We start from the raw sequence: 24,926 nt of genomic DNA on the forward strand, positions 1-24,926 counted from the left end.
CCCTGGTTGCAGAGTTGGGGTTCCACAAGCTGCTGACACTAGATTGTGGAACCCCATCTCTCTTGGCAAGGTGTAGGGCCATTGATTATCATTCCACAATCCTTGAATAGTGAACGATACAGGAACCTGTTAGATGATTATCTGCACCAGTATCTCCAGGCTATATTTCCTGACAATGGTTTGTCAGGAAATAAGCCTGGAGATACTGGTTTTAACATGTTAATCCACTGTGTCATCATGCAAAACTTGCTTGGAAATGATTGAAGGAACATGATAATGAATTCCACACACTACCTTGGCCCCCTAAACTCACCAGATTGCAACCCTTGTTGAACATGTGGTGAGGTTGTCACCCACTCCCATGTGAAATGTGCACCAACTGACAAAACTGCTCAAGCAGGCATAGTTCCAGTTAAGAATAGAGAATGTTTGGCATCTGGTAGAGTCCATACCCTGGTGTTTGCAGGCCATGATTATCCAGAAAAATGGACCAACCTGTTTCTAATGTAGTGATTGTCAAGTGTATGATAATATTTGACAGTAGTAATAAAAATTTACAGAAAAATATATTTATGGGCCACATGCATATATGGAGATTGTTCTTGTCTGCAAAATTTCAGAGTGTACTGTACCTCACACACACACACACACACACACACACACACACACACACACACACACACACACACTGAAAATTAAAAAAATACTTTTGCCTCAACATGGTAAACTTTTTGGTAAACATAAAATTCATTAGAAATAAGACATATATTGTGAAACTAGTTTTTATTTTACAGTTTACATTCTTTTTTTATATTTTGAAATATTTTTATTGCTTTTTCATATGAAAATAGGTAGTATCATTTATACTTGTAGATATAGAACGATTAACAAGACACTTAAGTACTAAAATGTAGCAAAAAAAAAAGAAACTTATAGTAGCAAAGGCTTTCTCCCATGTCAAATGGTCATCTTCAGGCTAGAGACCTTCAAAAGAGGAACTGACCATGATGGAATTCTAGATTCAAAGAAAATTCATGCTCTGTTCCTGTTTTGAAGGTCTGTAGTCTAAAGATGACTATTTTAACATGTCTTGTTAATTGACATATATCCATTTTTATTGTTGTTGAACTTATATAACAACTATTTCTATAATGACAAAATATACTCTGTACATTTTTTGGGATTAAGACTATTCTGAAGGGAATATTTGAAGTTTAATGGCTGCAAGGCTTGCTTACAATCAAATGTCTTACTGTTGTTGTAAATTAACTTCCTATAATATTAACTAAGAGTTAAAATTATATGAAATAAAATAATTCTATATTCTTGCCATTTCAACTTTATAAATATTTATTCACAGTTTTATTTCATTTTGTGTTTTATTATTATATTAATTATTGATTTAAATAATTTTGGTATCATATGAAATATCATAATTAATTTTGAAAATTTAATTTTAGGTTTCTTATTTTGAAATTTATTTGGATAAAATTAGAGATTTATTAGATGGTAAGTTCAGTAATTTTATTATTTTTTTCTGATTACTATATAATTCATAATTATAGTTAAAGTTTTTATATTATAATAAATATTTGTAAGTAAAGTCTTTGCTTATTTAATTAACTATTATTTGACTATTTGAATTGTTTTTGATTTTTTTTCATTTTCAGCTTTATTATGTTTTGATACTTATCTAAATAAAGAAAATTTTAAATCATATTTCTATGCTTGTAGCATAGAAATATTTAAGACTTCTATTACTTTTTAAATACTTGATTTATAAAAGTTGATTTTCATTATTTAATTTTATTAATTAGGATTTAATGTATAAATAACAATAATGCATTTTAAATTTTATTTATAGTATCCAAAACAAACTTATCAGTTCATGAAGATAAGAACAGAGTTCCATTTGTAAAGGTAAATTATTTAAGATTACAGTTAGCATTTTGTTTATAAATAATTATTCTAACATATGGTGTGATTTACATTTTAAATCATAATATAAAATGATGTTTCAGACAGAAGCTATAAAATATGAGATTTTATTAATAATTTAATATAATCTGATACATTTACACTTTATTAATTGCAAATCCAGTTCATTCCAAAAAATTGTTTATAAATATATTTAGCTTTCCTATAATGATCATTGGTCAGATGCATTAAGCAAGTAATAGTAAATCATTATTGATGGATATAGTAGTTACTGATATAACATTATTCCTATACTAACAAGAATAGATAAGTATATCAAAGAAATCAAAAAGTTATGAATAAAAAAATTTTTTGACAATACAAGGTTAAGTATTCCTAATTCAATATGTTTGGGACTGAAAATGTTTTGGATTTTGAAATATATGATATGGTGGAATTGAAGAGAATTATAACTATCAGTCCTTTTTTACAATTTTAATGATAATAAGCCAACAGAAAGTAATTAGTTACAGATACTTTGCACTGACAATGTTTGATAGATTATTGAATTACTTTTGGGAAACATGAGTCATTATCCTATAAAAGCAAAGTTACTGATTTTGGAATTTTGGATTGACAATGCATAAATAAAGAAATAAATGTATTTATTTATAGAAAGAAAGTTTTACATTACACAAGTTAAATTTTCCATTTATACCTGAGAGAGCATTTACATAATACCTGATAAAATAAATATGACCAAAATTATCTGTGATCATTTTGCCAGTTTTGCCATCTTTATAATAAGTTGATCTTGCAACCCATTGAGATTGGACGAAGGTTGGCAGTTTGGCAGACAACAATGTTCCAAGTGACCAAATTTTTGGTCTCACTGATATGATGATATATTAAGATACGATGATATTATCATTATATATAATAATAATCATCATATCTTATATATATATATATATATATAATAATCATCATATCTTATATATATATATATAAATCATTTTACTCATGTTTTCAATAGTGCAGCAAGCTTCAGGATAATATTTAAGTTTAATCCATTCCTAAGTACTTTATTCAATATTTTAAGTTTTTTAGTGTTATATCTGTAATGATATATTACTACTAATGACATGTACTAATATAGGCCTGTATATTTAGCATTGTATTTATATTTATAAAATTTAAGATTATAAGATTATTATATCTACAAATACTGCTAAAAATATTTAATAATAATAAATTTTTAATAGACATTTTTAAATAGTGTTTTTTGCGCGTTACAGGGAGCAACTGAACGATTTGTAACAAGTCCAGATGAAGTAATGGAGGTTATTGATGAAGGAAAATCAAATAGACATATTGCAGTGACAAGTATGAAAGACACATTTATTTTCATTATTAATTTTCATTTATTTATGTACTAAAAATATTTATCTTACAAAATACCTGTGATCAAAAAGTATTGGAATGATTTAATAAAACACAAAATTTGAATTTATTTATCAAAATTCATTTCATTCCTTTCAAAGTAATCCCTTCCCACTGCAATGCACTTATGCCAATGTTTTTTCCAATCCTCAAAACATGCTTTAAAGTCAATTTCGTGAAACCCCTTTAGGACTCTCAGCAAATTTTGTTTTGTAGCATCAATCAACTCAAAATGGTCACCATGAAATAGTTTAGTCAACGAATTAGGAAAATGTTACACAGTGCCATATCAGGTGAATACAGATCTTTCAGAACCGTATTTGTTGAATTTTTAGCCAAAAATTTATGAACGAGCATTTGAGAAGGTGCATTATTGTGGTGCAAAATCCACGAGTTTTCTCACCACAAATTAGATTATTTTTTTATGAATTGCTTCATGCAAATGACACAAAACACTCAAATAATAAACTTTTTTGACAGTTTGGCCAGTTGAAAGGAATTCAAGATGCACAACATCGTAGCACTTGAAGAAAATAGTTAACAAGAAAGGTCATGTTGACTGACTTTGATGTGTTCTTTTTTGTTTTTCTTTACCTTTCAAGTGCCATTCACTTTATTGTCGAGCTGCTTTGGTGTCAAAGCATAGATCCATGTTTCATCACCCATGATGATGCATTTTAAGAACAATTTACCTTGGGAAAGTATTTCCTTTGTCACTTGAACATGTATATGAAAAAATTTCAATGTTTTTGAGATGACTAGAGAAATGACACTGCAAGCCCAAATGATCCTTTAAAGTTTCTTGACAAAATCCAACTGATATTGGAACATGTTCAGTAATGTCCCTAATTGTTAAATGATGATCATTGAGCACCAAATCTTTGACTTGAGTGATGTGTTGTTCATCAGTTGAAGTGGATGGTCTACCAGAGCATAGTTCATTTTCAGGATATTCTTTGCTTTCCTTGAAAACTTTTGTTTTTGATAGACTATCACTACCAAAGGTTTTTTGCAACATTTACATTTTTGTAGTGGTAATTTTGTTATGAAAACAAAATTCAATGCACATTCTTTGCTTAATTACACTCAACATTTTGAAAAATTGCCACTGCAAGAATTTTTAACACACAAAACAAGCATTTATTTGCAAACAAAAACAGATGATGACGTATGGATTGATAATAGATGTCAATGGAAGTCGTACCAAATAACAAAAAAATGATAGCATCCTCTTGCATGCACACAGTTTAAACGAACCATTTCTAATACTTTTTGATCACAATAGTATTTTTTAATACTAAAACACATATTTTCTTCAGTAAGTTAGTTTCATGTGATTAATTTTACTTTCAAAATTAAAATAAAAAACAGATAATCTTAAAATAGTTTTTAAAAAACTTTCATTATCAAATTCTTTTGAAATCATATTATATATGTAATGAACCTCAAAAAAAGTCATTCCAGTAATCCAATTTAACAAATTAGATTAACTTATCATCACTCTATAGCATGGCTTCTTAACCTTTTTTCCATTCTTGATCCCTTTTTGTCCAAGAACATTTTACATGACCCAGGTGTGTATGTATACATATATATATATATATATATATTTTATGCACCTATATATATAGGTGCATAAAATAAATATACAAATAAAACATTAAATGAAAATAAAGAAATTTAATTCTAACTGTTTGTTGTTATACTTAATTTTACCACTTATTGCCATTTATTAGGACAAAATCAAATTAGCATACTAATGAAATGTATGTGCTTATTTATTTTTGCATAAAGAGTTAAATCTTGGCTGAAAATTTGAAAAATACTGAAAATGTGTTGCATTCTACCATATCAAAGTTGATTGATATTTTGATTTTATAATCATCAATGATGAAAACACAAAAGGATATAAGAAATATAGCAACAGGCATAATGAATAGATTATATAATAATGAGAATTTAATTAACACTGTTCTGCCCACTTCAACATACAATCTTAAGTACAAATTCTGTCTCAGGAATTGGAAGAATCAATTCTACAAAGCATAGTGCCAATCAAAAGAATGGAAAGCGAGCTCGTTATTTCAGGAAATAAATATTTATGAAACCTCTTGTAAAAATGCTAAAAACTGCTATATTTTGCATTAAACCAACATCAACACAAAATGAAGAAAGTTTCATTTCTGGAATTTGTGTCAGAACAAAGGACTTGTTTATCAGATAAATATTAGCTTGTTCGTGTGTATTGAAAAATTATTTTAATGAAAATTTTTATTAAATGTATAAGCAAATACAATTAATTTTTAATATATTTGTCTCATATTTACCTTTACTTTGTAGTGTCTGAGATGGACGAAACGATCTAGACAAAGATCGGTAAGAATGACGAGGACTTAACAATATAACTTCACACAATAACAAAATTTATTAATTTAATAAAATATGAGAGGGAAAAACGTGGACTTAACCTAATAAGATACAAAAAAATTCACAGACGATAATTACACACGTTCAGGTCACACGATAGTTTCAGTCGACTGGGAATGGGGTGTCCACATGTGTTGGGAAAAAGTTCTTACCAACAAAATAAATATGGTGATTGAATGAACATTTCCTCTGCTACGTAATACTCTTGTTACGAAAGGCAGATACCGATTCCTCATGCCGATGGATCTGGATTGTTCTTCTCAGTCTTATCTCTCCGATTCTTGCCTTCCAATCTATTAGCAAACAACTTCCTCACTCGATCGCCCCTGATGAGGTTCCTCCAAGCCAATGTCCATGAAAAAATAAAAGTGTCTCCACATGCATGGTACGCACATTTTATAAGCTCCCACCATCCGGGAACCTCTACCATGTGACCTGCCAATTCACTAATGACCACTTACAAGCTTCACCCGTAAAGGGTTGGTACGAGACAACATAAACAGAACGGAATTTATTTCCATTTCTCTAACTACAACACAATCAATTAAATAATTGACACTAATACAAAAAAAAAATACATTTAGTGACCAAGCACTACAACTTAAATTTTTAATCTTATATCTTCTAGTCCTACTTTGTGTGGTTTTCTTCTGCATTGTTTTTTCTAATTAATCCAAGTCCTTTATACATAATGAATTTCTTTTTTCAAATCTCAAGATTCTTGAGATTTCATTCAAATTCCCAATACTTGAGAATCCAAAAAGTTCAGGAAAACACAATCCTTAGTCACAATATACAACTTAGGGATGTATAGATTTTATAATTTTGTGCTGAGGAATGATAACAAGAAGATTTTATTAAAATTTCTATTTTTGGTAATTAAACTGCTATATAAAAAAAAAAAACTTTGGTGGCACTTTGCATTGCACATGGCATCATGTGAAGTAAAGTTGAAAAAATTCAGCAACAAGTTGCATAACTTTCTCGGCAACAACATTTAACACTTCATTGACACCATCTGTTATGATATTTTATTTAAAAACTTTTTATATAATTAATTGTTATAAAATGGCAAAAAGCTTAATTGGTAAGGGTGAGTTTTATAAAAAATTGTAAATGCTAATCAAAAGTAAAATTTTTGTTAAGTTCACTTTACTCAGGATATAACACAAAACCCCTTTTATTTCTCCATCCCCTTGACTTTTAACCATAAAAATTTAATAGCATAAATTCTTTAATACACAAATCTCCCTACAATATTTCAGAAATTTTCAACAGAAGACACAGGTGTTATTAAGCTTCAAGGTGGGTGAACAAAAAAATTCCTCCTCCACACACAAACACAACAATATACAGAAAAAATTTGGGCCGTTTTTTTCTGTGTTACTTGATGATTCAAGGTCCTGAGTCCAAAAATAAAAAATCTTGAGGGCTCATTTTTTGACTGATTGTCATACTTTCCTTCTGTTATATATAACAGCTTGGAAAGTGAAAAGTAAATGGTAGTAGAATAAGACTGAATATTGGAATAGGTTTAATTGGTAAGTAATAGCAGATCACAGCAAGAAAAGATATATGAATGTTTTATTACTCTGTTATGCATTCATAATGTAATTTTAATTAAATATTTTAAATTAAAATGGTTTTCATAATTATTTTTGCTAACCAATATTGGAGAATCTGACAGGGGAACATTTCAGGTTGATGAACAGTTGCCAAAGTTTTTTTGACCCCCAAATTCTGATACATGACCCCATATGGGGTCACAACCCATAGTTTAAAAAGTCCTGCTCTAAAGCATGCTAGTGATTCTACATCATTTATACTTTGTATATAAATCATTGTTTATGATTAATTTCTGATTTCTAATTATTTCACAAGTTGAAATTATTAGAAAATTAGTGAGAAAGGAGGAGAAATATTATTCTATATATTTTATATTTATCGTTATAAATTACATTAAAAGGATAAGTAAGTTTTTACAAAGTTGACAGTATTGAATAAGCATTAATTAAAACAAGTTAATGTTATATTATCAAGTAATGAAACTGGATGTATTTAAAGAATGAATAACACAGCCTTTTTAAATATTCAGCACAAGATTTCTACTAAACTAACATTTTTAAGCTAATCCCTTCATTGGGTTTATTAAAATTCCTGTTTGTGTTTTTATTTAATTATTAACAAAAATAATAAAAAAATTTTTAACATTATTATATTTTAATATGTAATAATATTTATTGATATATTGATTTTGTTTTAACTGTAGATATGAATGAACATAGCTCTCGAAGTCATAGTGTATTTTTAATTAATGTTAAACAAGAACATTTAGAAAATGAAAAGAAATTAAGTGGAAAGTTGTATTTAGTTGATTTAGCAGGAAGTGAAAAAGTAAGTTTTTAAAAAATTTTGTATAAAAAATATAAATTTATTTTATCATTAAGTTTATTTACTCATTCATTATATACTTTTTACTTTTCTTTATCTTCATATTTTTTTCTTTATGTTGCTGATTGCATGAATGCAATCAGCAACATAAAGAAAAAAATATGAACTACTTATAGAGGAACTTTTAAATGGTGAATTTTCTTTTGTGAGTTTTCATAGAATATTTTGTTAATAAAATTGTTATTAAATGCAACATCATTTTGTTATTGTATGCCTTGTACATGTCTTAATATGCACACAAATCTTCAGCAGTTGTCAAATAAAATAAATTATATTTAAAACTTAAAATGTTCCTAATATGTATATTTTAATTATTGTAAATAATTATGTGAAAATACAAGTTATAAGATTTTTATTTTGATAGATTTTTAATTAATTCATTAATTAAATAGTTTCCTGTTTTTTATTTTAATTAAATGAAAGATGAGATAAAATTTTCTATTATTCTTTAGTTATCGTGTGAATTGGAAATAAATAATAAAATTTTAATTTTATTATAGGTAAGTAAGACAGGAGCAGAAGGAATGGTTCTGGATGAAGCAAAGAATATCAATAAATCATTATCTGCATTAGGAAATGTGATCTCAGCTCTTGCAGATGGAAATGTAAATTTTTATATATACTCAATAATTTTTTTGTGACAGATGAATATATATGCAGGATGTCAAAAAATGGTGCTTCCTTTGTTTTTACAAAAAATGCAACTTAAACTGTGTTGGTTTTATCTCCACATTGATTTGTATCTGGTTTAGATTTTAATATCAAAAAGGTACATACATAGAAAAACATTCTCTGTGAACCGATAACCAGTGTGTGATGAAAAAAATAAAAAAGAAAGTTCCCACTGACATTTTCGAAGTCCCCTGAGTTGTTGTTCTTCAAGTATTAAACGAAATTTCTGATAAAACATTAAGATTACGAAAATTTGAAGAATCGTTTGAATCCGATGCTCAAGAAATATTTGTCATGTTGTGCATCCGCATTCTTATGGCTGGTAGATCTTGACAATTAAAGATCAGTGGCAATCAGGGCCTGCCAGGCTACCGACAAAACCAACTCCTCTTTATAATTGATGCATGTGGCAAACAGGCTAGATTTATATGTGAACGGCTTCCAACCATCTTAGGTGCAGGGTGAAGCGAGGATGAGCTTCGCCTGGTTAAAGGATCCGTCTGCATCAATGTCTGGATCCGTGGCATATGTGGTGAGGGCAGTTGTATTTCTTGCATGTTGTATGTCTGTGAGGTGCTCCTGTAATCTAACTCCCAAGGAGCATTTAGTCGAACTGATGTAAACAAGGTCCCTATCAAATCTGTTGTCCTTAATGGGGATACTGTACATGCCAGGGAGTCTGTTCTGGTGGGAGGAGGTCCTTCCCATTGCGGAGGATGTCAAAAATGGTCAGACACCTCCTGAACATGATCTGAAACAGTGTTTCTTGGCGATTTTGGTACATAATGATTTTACATATGGATTAAATGTGATAGGGACCCGTTCTTCATCATCGGGTTGGTTGTCCCTTCACACATCAACCACAGTGGTGCGATCTGAGCGTGAGCAGTGATAACATTCAATTAATTTATGGGTAAGCTTGGGGTGCCCATGCATGGAGGCTACACACTGTATAAGCATTAATTCAGTGGCAAGAGCTTGTGGAGTAGACGAATGTGTAAACATTCTCCTAATTAAAGCGTTGTATGCTGCAATCTTATAAGGAAAAGGGTCACATGACTCCACTGGTATGTGCATGGACATACCATAGGGACTTAAAGTCAAAGACAGTGATATATTGGGGAGATGACATCCTTCAAAAGGGTTATAAGCTCCACAGGGTTAGTCACGATATAAGGATACCCCTCAAGTTGAGGAGTGAGCAGGATGTGTGTGGCCTTTTTGAGCTTACATGTAGGTGCTCTAGCTTTGTCGACAACAGGACGGAGTTGCTTCCCCTGTTTATGGGTCTTTGCAAAACCTAGGAATATCAAGGGAGTCAACAACAATGTTACCAAGAGCGAGGCGATCAGCTAATTTGGTATGGGCGAAATGCTTAACCCTGGACTGCAGCAACAATATTCAGCAATAAGCAATAACAATATAGCCTGGTTATCAACAATACTCTTGTCTACTCTATCACATTGGGTGAGTCTAATGTAAACCAGTAATCGGCATTCATACATGTTGCATTTCATAAGGACCAGAGATTTGGTTTTGTCGGCCCTGACAAGGGTGACCCTGTTCTGTTGCATCCAATGGCTAGTGCGATGTAGTTTTCTCCTCAATTCCGATACTTCAGAAGGCTCCTTAGTTTTAAGGTACATATAGAAAGTGGAGTAAAAAAATGAGAACTGTACTTTTCATGAAAGTTTTAGTCTACAACATACAGAAATGTTTACATTACACCTATCTTTAAAATAAAGTCCTCCCAGAACTATACTTATACCAATATCCATATCACTTGTAAAAGTCCTAGAAATCATTTTTGTGATGTCTTAAAGGGCTTTTGTCATAGTAACTTTTACATGTGATGCTGATTATAGTTTGTGACCCTTCAATTTTTCCATTTTAGAGAAAAGATGAGAATACTATTTTGAAAAATTCTAAACTCTTACTAGTAAAAATGGGAAGTAGCATGTGAATTTATTCTCACTCTATTTCTGTTTGTTTCAATGGAATTATTTGTATTTTATTGTGATTTGCAGTTCAGTGATTTTTATCACAAAATTCCAATGCAATCTTACAAGCTTATTTTTAAGTTTATTATAGTAGGTTCATTTTCTTGTTTATTTTCGTTGTTATATGCGATTTATAGTTCACACAAGTTTTATAGTATTGTTATACAAATGCATTTTGTTGTGTTGCTATTACAAATGTATTTTTTAATAATCTCATTAAATATTTTAGAGTTTATAGTGTTTAACATCATGCTAAAATCGTGGTTTATAGGTAAAAAAGTTTTTTGCTTTGTTTTAATGTCTTTAGGAAAATTGTTTGGTGTTACTTTAATTGACTGGGAACAAATTACAAAACTTTTCATAAGAAATAATAGAAAACATTTCCTGATATATGAATTGTTTTCAGGACACATGACATTTGGATAACAGGGTGTGCCTGTATATAATTTTATTTATTTTACTATGAAATCATTTTGATATTCTATTAGTTAAAATTTATAAAAACTATTATCACAGTATTTGTTAAATAAGACTTGAATTTATGATTGACAAGTAGATTGGGAATGTGAAATAAGAATATTTTTATGTTTGGAAACTAATTGGTAAATAAGATAACTAAAGTTTCTCTTTAACTAATCTATATCTTTAAAAAGTCACAAAAATATAATGATAATAATCTGTATTATAAAAATTAATGAAAATAATTATTAATAATCTGCAGTATGTTTTCTTTTAATTTAAAGCAAGAACATTTGTTTGTTTGCTGGAGATAATCTTGGAATCTACTGAACCAATTTTTAAGTGTCTTTTGTTATTGATAAACTTATTTCTTACAGATAAACATAGGTTATACACTATTTTCATATTAAAGAAGGAAAATGTACAAGAAAGATGTTTTTACCATCATTTGTCTGGCATTATCATATTGTCATTTGTCTGCTCCATTCAAGATTGATTCCCTTTGCCACTTTGTGGACTTTTTTAAACTTATTATCTTATCTATTCAGTTTTGGTTTGATTTGTGCAGTTTATAATAAAGACAAATATATACATTGTTATTATCTTTTACATAATTCAACAAAGTACTATACAAAAATTAATTCTGAATATATTTGAGATTTAGAAAGTCAAGTTTTACAACCAGGTTTGGCCTATGGCCCAGATACTGGTAAATTTTATTATTTTCAAAATGTAGTATAATAATAATATGGAACTCACAGAATTCTAACAATATATGTTTAATCCTTAGAGCACAATCACAGATTTTATGTACCAGTTGATTCTCACACTTCAAAGGGTATTGATGAGTCAGACAGCATAACCAATTCGTAATCACTTCAGATATCCTATCATAAATTTCATTAGTGTAATTTTTTATTAGTAATTTAATCTCATAGTTTATTGTAGATTTTGTCATTCCACATACTTTGTCATTTATCTTTTAGTCTTTTCTTGATTTACCAGGTTCAAGGAAAAACTTTTAATGGGCATTGCATACCCAGAAAGGAAAATAATAGAAAATTTTTTAAAACATTCAGTTAAACGTTGAAACATTTTCTAGTTTATTTAAAATTTTAACAGTAAAAAATATTACATTATAAAATTTGAAGTTTCAATTTTTTTAATTTTTATAATATGAAAACAAAAGAAAATCAAAAGTTTATAAAATTTGTATATGAATATTATTACTTTTTTAACATTACTGAACAGTTTAAAATTACTACAATCGAAAGTTATACAAATATTCAATTGTTGTAAACAAATATATAGCATCTTTGATAAATTACTTTTTTTTAATAATTTTTATCTCAGATAATTAATTTACTATATTATTTTTTGGATACAATAATGATGGAAATATTAATTATTATAGTTTTTATAATTCCAATTAGTGATATATTTCATCAAATACTGATAAATTATTAATATATTATTGGACTGCAATTTGAAAAAGTTGTAGACCTATAAATTCCTATTGTCTGTTCTTCCTTAATTTTATTAAATTATTACTTGATGTATTGTTTATCATCTTTTATTACTACATTCTTCTTAAATTAGAAATATTTAAAAACTGAAGCAAAAACAAAAACTTTTGGGTAGTGTGCCTTTTATTTTAATACATGGAATTCCATTTTTATATTGACATCTTGTATGTTTTTGTCACAGAATTATTAATTTGATACATTATTATTTATATTGTCTTTAAAATCTTGTTAGAAGTCACACATTCCTTATCGAGACAGCAAACTCACTCGTATTCTACAAGAAAGTTTAGGTGGAAATTCTCGTACAACAATTATTATCTGTTGTTCACCAGCTTCTTACAATGAATGTGAAACAAAATCAACATTAGAATTTGGCAGAAGGTAATTTTCCTATATTTTTGTAATGATCTGTATTGCAGTAGATTGGAATTGAAATAAGAATTAATTTTATATGTACAATAAATAGTTGGAAATACAATAATCTATTAAATTATATCTTATTAACAGTTTTAATTTAAAATAAATTTTAACAAATTTAATTTGGAATGAAATTAATTTTTATATTTTAGAGCTAAAACAATTAAGAATACTGTGATTGTTAATGAAGAACTTACAGCTGAAGAATGGAAGAGAAGATATGAGAGAGAGAAAGAAAAAGTTTCTAAATTGAAAGGACAGCTTAATAGTGCTGAACTTGAACTTAACAGATGGAGAAATGGTATACAAAAATTTTTATTTAATGAACAACTAAATTATTGCATGTTTATTATTGCTTGAATATCAAATAATATTAGCAAACATTAAAAATACAACTAATCTATTAATAGGTGAGACAGTACCACAGGATGAACAGTTAGCTTCAGCAGATTTAACAACTAGCACTTTAAGCTTGTCTGATGTTCCTCCCCCTACTGTTCCTGTTCCTACCATTCCAATTTCATCAGATCCTTTAAGCAATGATGAAAGAGTAAAATTTGAAGAAGAAAGATTATCTTTATATGCTCAATTGGACGAAAAAGATGATGAAATTGATCGGCAGAGTCAATTAATAGAAAAACTTAAAGAACAAATGCTTGAACAGGAAGAAGTAAATTATTATTATTATTGTTATTCCATATTGTCTAACAGTTTTTATACACAGAATTATAATTGTTTTCTAAATGATTGTCTGTGCTTAGAAACTAACTTTTGTATACATAATAACTTTTTAATTTAAATTTTAAGGGATTTTGAAAAAAATTAGTATTATTCAAAATGAATAAACTTCAATTTGGGATTCCTTGACATATCACCATTATTGAAAGTTGTGGTGATCATTCATAAACTATTTATAGTAGACATATTGGCAAACACAAGGCACATATAGTTGAAACAAAACAAAGTAACTATGCTGAGAGTCATACAACTTCATATTCTCTATAATAAACTTCATAATAGTTATAAAAACAGTACATAAATTTTGTTTTTGTCAGTTCAGACATTGATTATTGTTTAGTCACGTTAGAATAAAAAAACACTGATGCTGTGATGGTTTTGAATTTTGGTAACTTCATCCATATGTTGGTATCATATTAAGATTGAAGACAAAGTCTGTTGAAATAGTCACTTTTTATCCACTTCTGTGTTACAAAATACATTCATGACAACCTGACTTGTCTTTTTATCCTACTTGGTTGCCAAAAATTCTTAAATTTTTTTAAAATATGAAAAAATATATATCCAGTTAAAAAAATAAAAAAAACTTTTTAAAAAATCTGAGCAGAGACAAATATCTTCTTGCTTTATAAAGTTTATTAAAGCAAGGAAAGTGTTGTAAAGTGGTATTAGAGATCTGAGACAATGATAGTTAACATTTTAGGAAGGTTCTATTATAGAAAAACAAGGAAGATGTGTGATGTGAAGATGTGACCAGTAAGATCAACTTCGTCATTTGGTCAAGACATTTTTATCATATTTTTGTAATACATATTATTTATAATGCACAGAGAAATTTATTTTTGTTTGAATTAAATATAATGGGTCTTGCAGTTTCAAATTAATGCATTTAATGTAATATTAATGTGTGTGGTGGATGCAATACAATCTTCTAATTTGAAATTTGGATAATTTTATTAAAAGCTCTAAATTCTCCAAAAGTAGATCATTTTCACTTATCAAAAAATTAGTAAAATTTAACAGAAAAGATTAATAATCTTTAGTTATTATTTTTTATATATAGAAATCAATTGGAATTTTTTAGTGTTTGTTTAATTTTATGAATCTGATTATAAAATAATAAATAAACTAAGCGTGAACTTGTGTAGTTCTAATATTGCTTCAGAACCATAATTTCAATGTGTAGGGTTTTGTTAGAGCAAACTCTGTATTTATTTGTCAAAATTATTAATTTGAAAAATTATCTTTTAAAAATTGTACACAATTTCGGTAAGTGACTTGCTATAAATTTTATTCTTTTTACTATTAGTTGATTGGTTCAATGAGAAAAGATTATGAGAATGTTCAGCAAGAGATGAGTCGTATCCAACAAGAATATGAATCTGCAAAAGAAGAAGTAAAAGAAGTTTTACAAGCACTTGAAGAATTAGCAGTCAATTATGATCAAAAGTCTCAAGAGGCAGAAAATAAAAGCAAGGAGTATGAATGCCTAAGTGAAGAATTAAGTCAAAGACTGGTATATAAGATATCATTAAGGTTGTTAATTTTCTTAAATAAATTTTTCTAATATCAACATTATTTAAATATTTACAGAGTCAATTGAATTCTACTCAGAATGAACTTCAACAAATAAAAGATACTAGTTTCCATCAGCGTAAACGTATGACAGAAATGTTGACAAACTTATTAAAAGATTTAGGTGAAGTTGGTATGGTTCTTGGAGGAAATACTACTGATATGAAAGTAAATATTAATTTACAGCATATTTGATGTAAATTATTTGAAAATAGTTTAATAAGTTGAAATGCTGATAATTTTTATATATATAAAATTATATATAAATAAACTTAATTAGTACACACACACACACTGAAAATTTCTGCATTAGTCACTAATAATATAAACTTTTATCCCTGGTAAATGAATTTTCTTCAGTTTTTGGAATTGAAAGTAATTTTGTGAAAGAGAGAGATTTAACTTCTTTTTGAAGAGAAGTGCCACTTTAAGTTAAGCAAGGATGTGCTGTGCTGATTATTCAGAAAAGATGTTAATTTCAAAGCAGCTGAGAATTTTTCTTTATTGTTTTGTCATTTATATTATTATTTTATCCATTTTAAATAATTATAATTAATTATACATATTGTTAAGATATCTTTAAAAATTAGATTATGATAAAATTTATTTGCAACTTTCAAAATACAGTTTTGATTTACTTTTCTTTAAGTATATCCAGTATTATTACAGAAAGGACCAAATAATTTTAACTCTTTTGCCAGTCACAACCTTGCTGTGGTGAAAGAGCTCGGTAATTCTGATGAACCAAAGAGCTATGCCAGCTGGAGAATCTATTCTTGGTAGCATCATCCATGCCAGTTAGGTCTGTGGAGAGAAATGAAGCCAAGAATGACTGAACCCACATCTGTGGAGATCTAACCATAGTGATAATGCAATCCAAGTGTAATAGTGGCTTGAACATTGCCCGGGTTAACAAGGTCAACACTTGTGAGTTAGGCAGAGGCTCATATTCAAAAAATTTGTCACAGTCTTCCTTGGACACCAGTGGTGAAAGTAGGGTTTTTTACTTGGGAAAAGTTGGGTTTTAAAAACTTTTCCCAAGTAAAAAAACTGGTTTTGATACACTTAAAACATAAAAATTAATTAATTATTTGATTAAAAACATCGACATTTTGACACAAAATCATCTCTTGCATAAAACAGGAATATTGTTAAATACTAAGTTTCATAAAACTTACTACAAAACAAAAATCCCCTATGCCTAAAAAGTGTCCAATTCGGCTCAATTCAAGCTCTGAATGAGATGGTTGGGACCTTATCAGAGCTGTAGAGCATATCCATAGGAGCAAAAACATCAAAGGAACTTAATGCCTCTAGAAGCAACTCTTCGTGAGTACAGCCCCAAAATCAGGTTGCGCAAGATCGATTACATGAACATCTTCAAAGCTGCCCTTAGGCGTATATCACGTGACTATCTGTTAATCAGTGATACAAGTTTGCCCTTAGGCATAAATAAAGAAGTAATAAAAAATATTTGATTAATTTGAGTTTTCCAGCAATCTTAGCTTTGATTCACTTTTCTGTATGTTGATTGACTTTGTTTAAGCCAATAAGGTTCTGTTATCACCCCTGGGCCATAAATATTTCAGTAAATACATTCCCCTACCATTCTACAGTAAATCTTTGCAGTTAACTACACAGTTGGCTGAAAACAATCAAAGGGAAACTCTTTCTAAAGTTTTATTGGGTATCTTTTGTCTTTGTTGACATTACTTTAACTAATCATAGACTTGTGAAAGAAAAAAATTGCTGCGAAAATCCCCATCTCCAATCTTCGAAGTAAAATGTAAAAAATTGCAATAAATTTGCTTTTTAAATTGTTTTTTAGCTCTAATTAACTAATTTAATGCACTTAGACATTAAATTAGCTAATTCAACAATATTTAGGTGAGTAAATATGTTTTTAAAACTATCTGGCAATAAATATTTCCGGGAAACTCCACCTCTCTATAATAATTTTATGGAAGATGTTTTTGCTGTTAATTGGCTTTAAAAGTTTTGTTTCTATGCCTATTACACTCTAATTGGTAACTTATATTATGACTGAATCAATTTCAACAAATGAGAGTTTTTCAGAATGGTTGGGATTTTCCCGCGAAGAATTCACATGATTAAAGTCAGAATGCAACAAACGTTAAAAAATAGCTATATTTTTCATTTTAGAGCCGTAATTCTATTAGTTTTCATGTTATTTGACTTTACTTAAACAAGAAAATTTCACCGGGAAACTCATTAGTTCCAGATATTGTGTAAATGCAGGAAAAAATTAACTAAGTGCTTATTTTAATGTATTATTGTATAAAGCATTGAAAAAATATAAAAAAAGTGTCAAATATTCACTATTTCAAGCAGAAATATATGTTGATAAACCTTATGATCTATACATTTTTGGAAAAGTTATAAGTCAAGGCTTTTTTTTGAGGCCCATGCCTGAGATATCTCAGGTTATGGACTGCGCAGCTGCACGCACAGCCTGAGATAACTCAGGTTATGATGCGGAAGGGGTTAATACATATGCTGTCCCTGTACTCACTTATTCTTTTGGAGTTATACACTGGACAAGCACAAATCTCAAGCAGCTCCAAAGGAAAACAAGAATAACACTTACTAAGCATAAACAATATCGTCTGAAATCATCCGTAGAAAGACTAACTCTTCCTTATAAAGGTGGCCGTGGTCTGTCTAATAAAGTTAACCTGCACTACAAACAATTCCGGCTCTGTAGGAGTTCTTCCACAAAACTACATAAAGCTATAACTCTAGCAGACAGTAATCACACACTTTTAATAAAACTTACACTCTGAGCAGCTGGACATAGTTCTACATATAAATAATATAGACACCACTAAGCAGTAATGCCTATGACCTAACTCAGGACTGTGTTGAAAAAACTGCATCAAACTATTGGAAAACAATTTATCACAATAGACCTGACATCACTCTCATTGACAAATGCAGTAAGATTACTTATATAATAGACATCTCTGTTCTAAACACTTGTAACATTAAAATTGCTCACACTGAAAAAATCAAGAAGTACACTACTCGAGAAATAAGGTAGCTATGGAGGATGGATAAGGTTCCTGTTGTCCTATCTTCTACTGGTGTTATACCACATACACTACACAAATGTCTGGAAACATTAAACCTTAATAAAAACATATACATGGCACTACAGAGAGCTGCAATATTGAACACATGTCACATTGCTAGGAAGTCTCTAGATGTTGATATGTACTGCTAACACAGCTTAATGTTACACTTGTTGGGTAGCTATGCTTTGACTTTAGTCTGGCATAGCACTGACACCAGTATCAGCTGAGCATGACATTCACAACATAATAATGTAATATAATAATGAAATAATATAATAATAATAATTATTATTATATATATTGATATAATTAAATATGATAGTCTCTCAACTTTAAAAAATTAAAGGATTATAAAAGAAACTAGAAAAAGTTATTAAAAACAAAATGAAAAAGAAAACTTCTCAGCTGTTATTGATTATAAACGGTATTGATATCATTAACATATTCCTATATGAATAAGATATCTGTTGCTAAAGAAGTAACCGTTTTAGTTCTTCGGTAATAGTAGAGCTAAGAATGAAAATATTTAATAATTTTAAGAACTTTTATTTTTTCACTTTTATTCTGGATATTCTACAGAATTTATATTTTCATGTAAAACAATAATTTTAGCAAAGTTTAACTTCTATTATGCTATTTATTTTTTCTTCTTGAATTTTTAATCTTCTAAAATCGAGAAGAAAAAAATTTCCTGTATATTCAGTTTTGAAATAATAAATTTAAGTCTTTTTGCAAAATAATTTTTTATTTATTTAAGTGAAATTTAGATAAGTTCTTTAGTAATTTTGCTAATTATTTTTAAAACAAATTAAAATAATAAATTTTTCAGAATATGAATCAGGGATCAGGTGATGTAAGTGGTAAAATTGAAGAAGAATTTACAATGGCTCGAATTTTTATTAGCAAAATGAAATCTGAAGTTAAAGGTCTTGCTCAAGTAAGTCAATAATATAATATGAAAATTAAATTTATAACTATTTTCTCTAACATACTTTAATTTGAATTGTTTTTAGAGGTGCCATCAATTGGAATCATTCCAAACTGACTGTAATAAGAAAATTGAATCAAATGAAAAGGAATTAGCTGAATGTAGATTATTAATTAGTCAGGTAAATTTTTCTTAAGTTTTACGTTTGAAATGTAGACTCTTTTTCATATCAAGTAATACAATAAACCATATTAAAATTTTAGTATGATGCCAAAATGAAATCTCTACAAGAATATATGAAAGACGTTGAGAATAAAAAGCGTACTTTAGAAGAAGCTGTTGATAGTCTTAATGAAGAATGTGCAAAATTGAAAGCAGCTGGTAACTATTTTACTTTTCTATAATTAATTTTTTTTTATTAATCAGTTTTGAATAGATTTATAAAAATTTTATTTTAAATGTGCTTAAAGCTTTTCTAGTAAATAAGTTTTAATTCTTTATTTTATTGTCTTAAAAAAGTCAATAACAGCATAAAGTTTTTTCCAAGATGTTTTTCAATGTACTGTACTGTACATACTTTTCAATTTTGATGATGTGATATATAATTTTCCTTAAAATCTTACCAAAGGTTTCTAAAAACTTTCCATAAATTTTCTATGGAAATATTCTTTCAATGTGTAATTAAAAAGTTACTGGACTAGATACCTGAAGTTATAATTAATAAAGAAATTGATGTCCACTTCAAAGTAATTCATGGATGCTGTTTTTTTTCTATTTCACAAAACATTTTTCATATTTATTTTTTCATATGGACTTTGTTTCCTTTGTTCTTTAAATTGTTCTACCAACTGAAAACTGGAATTTTTCTGAAGTGTTTCAGGGCTGGTTGCATGAGCTTTAATCTCAAGATTACAATCACCTTAATCTACAGAATTATTATTGGCACCTTGTACAAATATAAATCTTTGGGATAAACTGCTTGCTGTTTAAGTTAACTGTAGATTATCAGAGAAACAAGATGGCTGACATCAGTTCTGACTCTGGTGTATATGACGTTTTGTTTAGATTTTAGTCTAGTTAAATGAAGTTATCCTTATACAAACAGACTTGATCCTATGATTTTATATTTATTGTTTATGCATAAAAGAATCATAATAATATTTGACATGATAGTTGGGCATAATTGAACTGTATTTTAAATAGTTTTTTTTTTACCATAAAATTTACCATAAAGTATGGATTTTTAATTACTATAGACATTTGCTAAATCTATGTTTTTCCTTGACACACTAATTTACTCAATGCTTTGGTTGCTCTTTTTATTTTTCTATTTTGTTTATAATTGCTCTTGGTAATATAGTTGTGCAGTAAGAATTTTTCAGCTAATTGGCTATTAACTATCTGTTGAATTAAAGTAGTTTGGACAAGAGCATAACCTTGTTTCCAAGCAAAAGAATAAGCTTATTCTATAAATAGCTATTCTGGAGTTTAAATGGTAACTAATGTAGATGTATGGAGAAAAATCTGGAATAGATTTCTCAAACTGATGAGTAATGGATGAAGAGGATGATAATTTCAGCCATAATTTGTTCCATGAATGTCTTAATAACTTCTGCACAAAAATATGATCATTGCTGGTACTGTGGGAACAAGTTCAAAATGCAGTTTCCCTTTTTTTTTTCTTTCAGAGAGACATCAGCATCACCTTACATAGTTTAAAATTCTCTCTCCCTTTCTGATTTTTCTGTGGTTATTGTTTTTATATTATATCCTTTTCATATGTTTCATCATCAGTAATTAAAGTTTTGAAGAAGTTTATCTTCATCTGCTCACTGCATCTAATCTTGAAAAATGAATATTCAAACAATAATCCACATCTAAATCTTTAACTTTATGCAGAGTAATTTTTGAGCACTTTAGTGTTAGATTCTTTCAAACAAAATTCAAGAAATAAAGTTGATGAGTAACTTGAAAAATCATTATCATCAGTGAATATTCATCCTCCTTTAAGTGTTTGTGTCTCAAAAGCTGTTGTTTCCTGATGCTTTCCATATCATGTACACATTTCTGTAGTAGTCTTTCCAAGTTCGTCAAACAACCTTTTGTATATTTTTACATAAGTTGTATTATATTATGAAAATTCTGGCAAAGATGTAGCTTAGTAATGATTGTAGACTCCAAATTCTGACAATAACATAAAGGTCTGTAAAGAGGTTAGAACTATTATCATTCTAAGGAACTTATTTATCAAAATGTGACTTTCTGTAAATATAGAACTTAAATATATAACTTTACAAAATTTTATGCATGTGTGCTGCTAATACTTATAAACCCATGATTCAAAATGCAATTCAGCACTTGCAAGAGAAAACAAAACTAAGCTTTCTATTTGAACAAAGTGTTGTATTGAATTACAGCTTTGTATCTGTACAATGTAAATGTGCTTTCTGGTACAGATGGCTTAATTTTTGATTTTAGTAGTTAGTTGCTTGTCATTGAATCAGTTCAGGTACTTTTTGATGACATATTGTAATTATAAAATTTTAAGTACAAAATAAGATTCATAATAAATAAATAATTGTGAGAGTTTTATTTATAAAAAATATATTTTATTGAGTTTTAATTTTTCAGAGGAAATGCATATTGTATCAACCAGAGAAAAAGAAAAGGAAAAAAATACTGCAGAAAAAATGAAAGAGGCCTTGGAACAACAAATAGAAAAACACAGAGAATCACATCAAAAACATCTTAATCTGTTGAGGGATGAAATATCAGAAAAACAAGCTTTAATTGATCAGTTAAAAGAGTAAGTTTATATTTTCAAAAAAATTTAAGCTTGAATTATTATAACAGTTCACAAAAAATTTAAAGATAATTTTGTGACAGTTACCAGCTTAGGTATCCATAAATAATTTATTAGTCATATTAATTCATATCAACAGATATTAGTTGTATGTAGTATTTATTGTTTTAAGTTAATCTTTGTGGTAATCATATGTATAATAATTTAATGTTCTATCCATTATATGATCTTTCTATAAATAAAAAGTAAAGTAAATTCTTATTTTAAAACTTCTTTATGTTAATTGCTAAGGAATAAACACCATCATAAATATTATATATAGTAGAATCTACTTATTGCAATCACAGATATTGTTATATATTTTTGGATGTGCTAATGCTAAGTTAAAGGTTCATTTTCCTGTAGCTAACCAAATATTTGTTCTTTGGCTATATTTTAAGTCATTTTTCCTCATCTAAACTTTTATGACTTGTTACTTTGGTCCTTGGAATCAAACATTCTTAGTTCATTACCTGATCTGGGTGGCATACCAACAGGCTTGGTCATTGGTTGACCTAATGAGTGTCTTTGCACCTGAGTTGCAAAAATTTGACGTTATCTCATCTTTCTGCCTTTTTGGCATTCATGCATCATTTTTCCATTATAGTTTCTATCAATTATGGGGACCCAAATCTCCATATTACAAATGGCATTGTTGATAACCTCTAGTTTTTTTGAACTGAGATGCTAAACTGTTGAATTATTTCTGTTAAAAATGACAAAACTGGAAAACGAGATGAAACAAAAACACTAACAGAAAATGTTTTTGGTTAAATGAAAATGTGTCTTAATATATACTTATAAAACTTTGCTTATTTAATCAGATTTGGTTATAACTAGCTTAAAAATGTATTTCCTGAAGCTGCCTGTTTGAACTATTGATCTCAGCATGTAGTTGATAATGCACAATTGTTATCAATCCCACCAGTGCTTTAAACATTAACAGTTTTAAAGTATTGTATTGCAAGCAAATAATTGCTTGTAATATGCTCTTAATACAATAATTTAAATTGTGCTGGCATTTTATTTTAAGAGCTAGCATAAGATTGAAGTAAAAAAGATATACTGTAAAAAAATAATAATAATTCATATAGTTTTGTTTACCTGTTAAATTATATCTTCTTAATTGTTCTAACATCCTTTTAGTGTCAGAGTCAATAAAACTAGAATTACTACATCATATGTATTTATTTTGTTTAATGTTATCAGTTAGTTATTGTCTATATTTCAAAGTGATTACAATAAGTGGAATATATTTTATGAAGAAAAAGATTTTGGCATGATATTAGCAAGAGAAAGCACAATTACAAAACTTGATGCTAATTTTAAAAAACACGTCCATAAAATGCATTTAACATAATGTTCTTATTTCTCCAGTACAAATCAAAAGTTATCATTAGCTCAAGAAAAGATGAAACAAGATTATGAAAAATTGAAACAAGAAGAGGTAGAAAAGAGTCATAAACTTAAACAATTAATGTAAGTAAAACTTTTTAAGGTACCTAAAAAAATTCAAATAAGTAGTTCCTACAATTTAATCTGACCATGTTTTAGGCTGTTAAGTGATCGTAGGGAACAGGCACGTCAAGATTTAAAGGGTTTGGAAGAAACAGTGGTAAGTAGTTTTAAGAGAAAGTGTAATAAATTAGATTATCTTATAGTCTGTTAGGAAAAACTTAATGGCTATTCTTTATATTCTTAGGCTAAAGAATTACAGACTCTACACAACCTAAGAAAATTGTTTGTTCAAGATTTGCAAGGCAGAGTAAAGAAGTCAATATTATCAGATGATAATGAAGATTCTGTTGAAAGTCCTGCACAAAAACAGAAAATTACATTCCTAGAAAATAATTTGGACCAACTTACCAAAGTGCATAAACAGGTAAAAAACTTTTATTTACTAATCTGTAGCTTAATTCCTAAATTTGTAACACAATTATCAGATTTATGGAATATTATTTTTTTAAAAACATGAAAGCTTGTTTGATCATCATTATATGAAGATGCTTTTTAAGTTGAAAATTTTATCTTGGCTCATTATAAAATATTTATAATACACTCATTCAGTACAATCATCACAATCTTTAACACTACTTTTAATAATATAGATACAGAATAGTAACTTGGAGAAACTAGTTCACATGATAGAGTTGTCTTCTTTAAGTTTATCTGTTTCCAAATACTAGTGTGACGATCGGGATATTATGAACTTTATCATTTATATGTACCTTTATAATCTTTTAACTATATTTTATACAAACTCTACATTTTATACAAAAACGGAACGAAATAGACCAAAAAGGGTTAGTTAAACGGGAAATCAACTGATAAATTCTGTTGATAAGAACAGTTTAAACTCGATTCCCACGAGTTGAGTTCCTTGTTAAGATGAGTCAAATTTCGGTGACACGACTACGTCACCAATAATTTTATTGG

General features: G+C 28.4%; 1 protein-coding gene across 2 annotated transcripts in view; it reads left to right on the forward strand.

The window, feature by feature from the left end:
- Positions 1-24,926, forward strand: part of LOC136985182 (kinesin heavy chain-like) — an 84,331-nt gene that overhangs the window by 39,739 nt on the left and 19,666 nt on the right. For both annotated transcript variants that reach the window (XM_067282393.1, XM_067282394.1), the window contains exons 5-21: positions 1,461-1,509; positions 1,865-1,920; positions 3,216-3,303; positions 8,057-8,181; positions 8,739-8,843; positions 13,128-13,276; positions 13,465-13,613; positions 13,723-13,982; positions 15,360-15,566; positions 15,644-15,793; positions 19,550-19,657; positions 19,734-19,829; positions 19,912-20,029; positions 22,280-22,454; positions 23,868-23,969; positions 24,045-24,105; positions 24,193-24,372. In XM_067282393.1, coding sequence (XP_067138494.1) covers positions 1,461-1,509; positions 1,865-1,920; positions 3,216-3,303; positions 8,057-8,181; positions 8,739-8,843; positions 13,128-13,276; positions 13,465-13,613; positions 13,723-13,982; positions 15,360-15,566; positions 15,644-15,793; positions 19,550-19,657; positions 19,734-19,829; positions 19,912-20,029; positions 22,280-22,454; positions 23,868-23,969; positions 24,045-24,105; positions 24,193-24,372 — 2,178 coding nt within the window. The remainder of the gene's footprint in view (positions 1-1,460; positions 1,510-1,864; positions 1,921-3,215; positions 3,304-8,056; positions 8,182-8,738; positions 8,844-13,127; positions 13,277-13,464; positions 13,614-13,722; positions 13,983-15,359; positions 15,567-15,643; positions 15,794-19,549; positions 19,658-19,733; positions 19,830-19,911; positions 20,030-22,279; positions 22,455-23,867; positions 23,970-24,044; positions 24,106-24,192; positions 24,373-24,926) is intronic.

Source organism: Centruroides vittatus, unplaced genomic scaffold (assembly GCF_030686945.1).
Source record: "Centruroides vittatus isolate TY-2023 unplaced genomic scaffold, ASM3068694v2 contig_955, whole genome shotgun sequence".
NCBI classification, from domain to species: Eukaryota; Metazoa; Arthropoda; class Arachnida; order Scorpiones; family Buthidae; genus Centruroides; species Centruroides vittatus.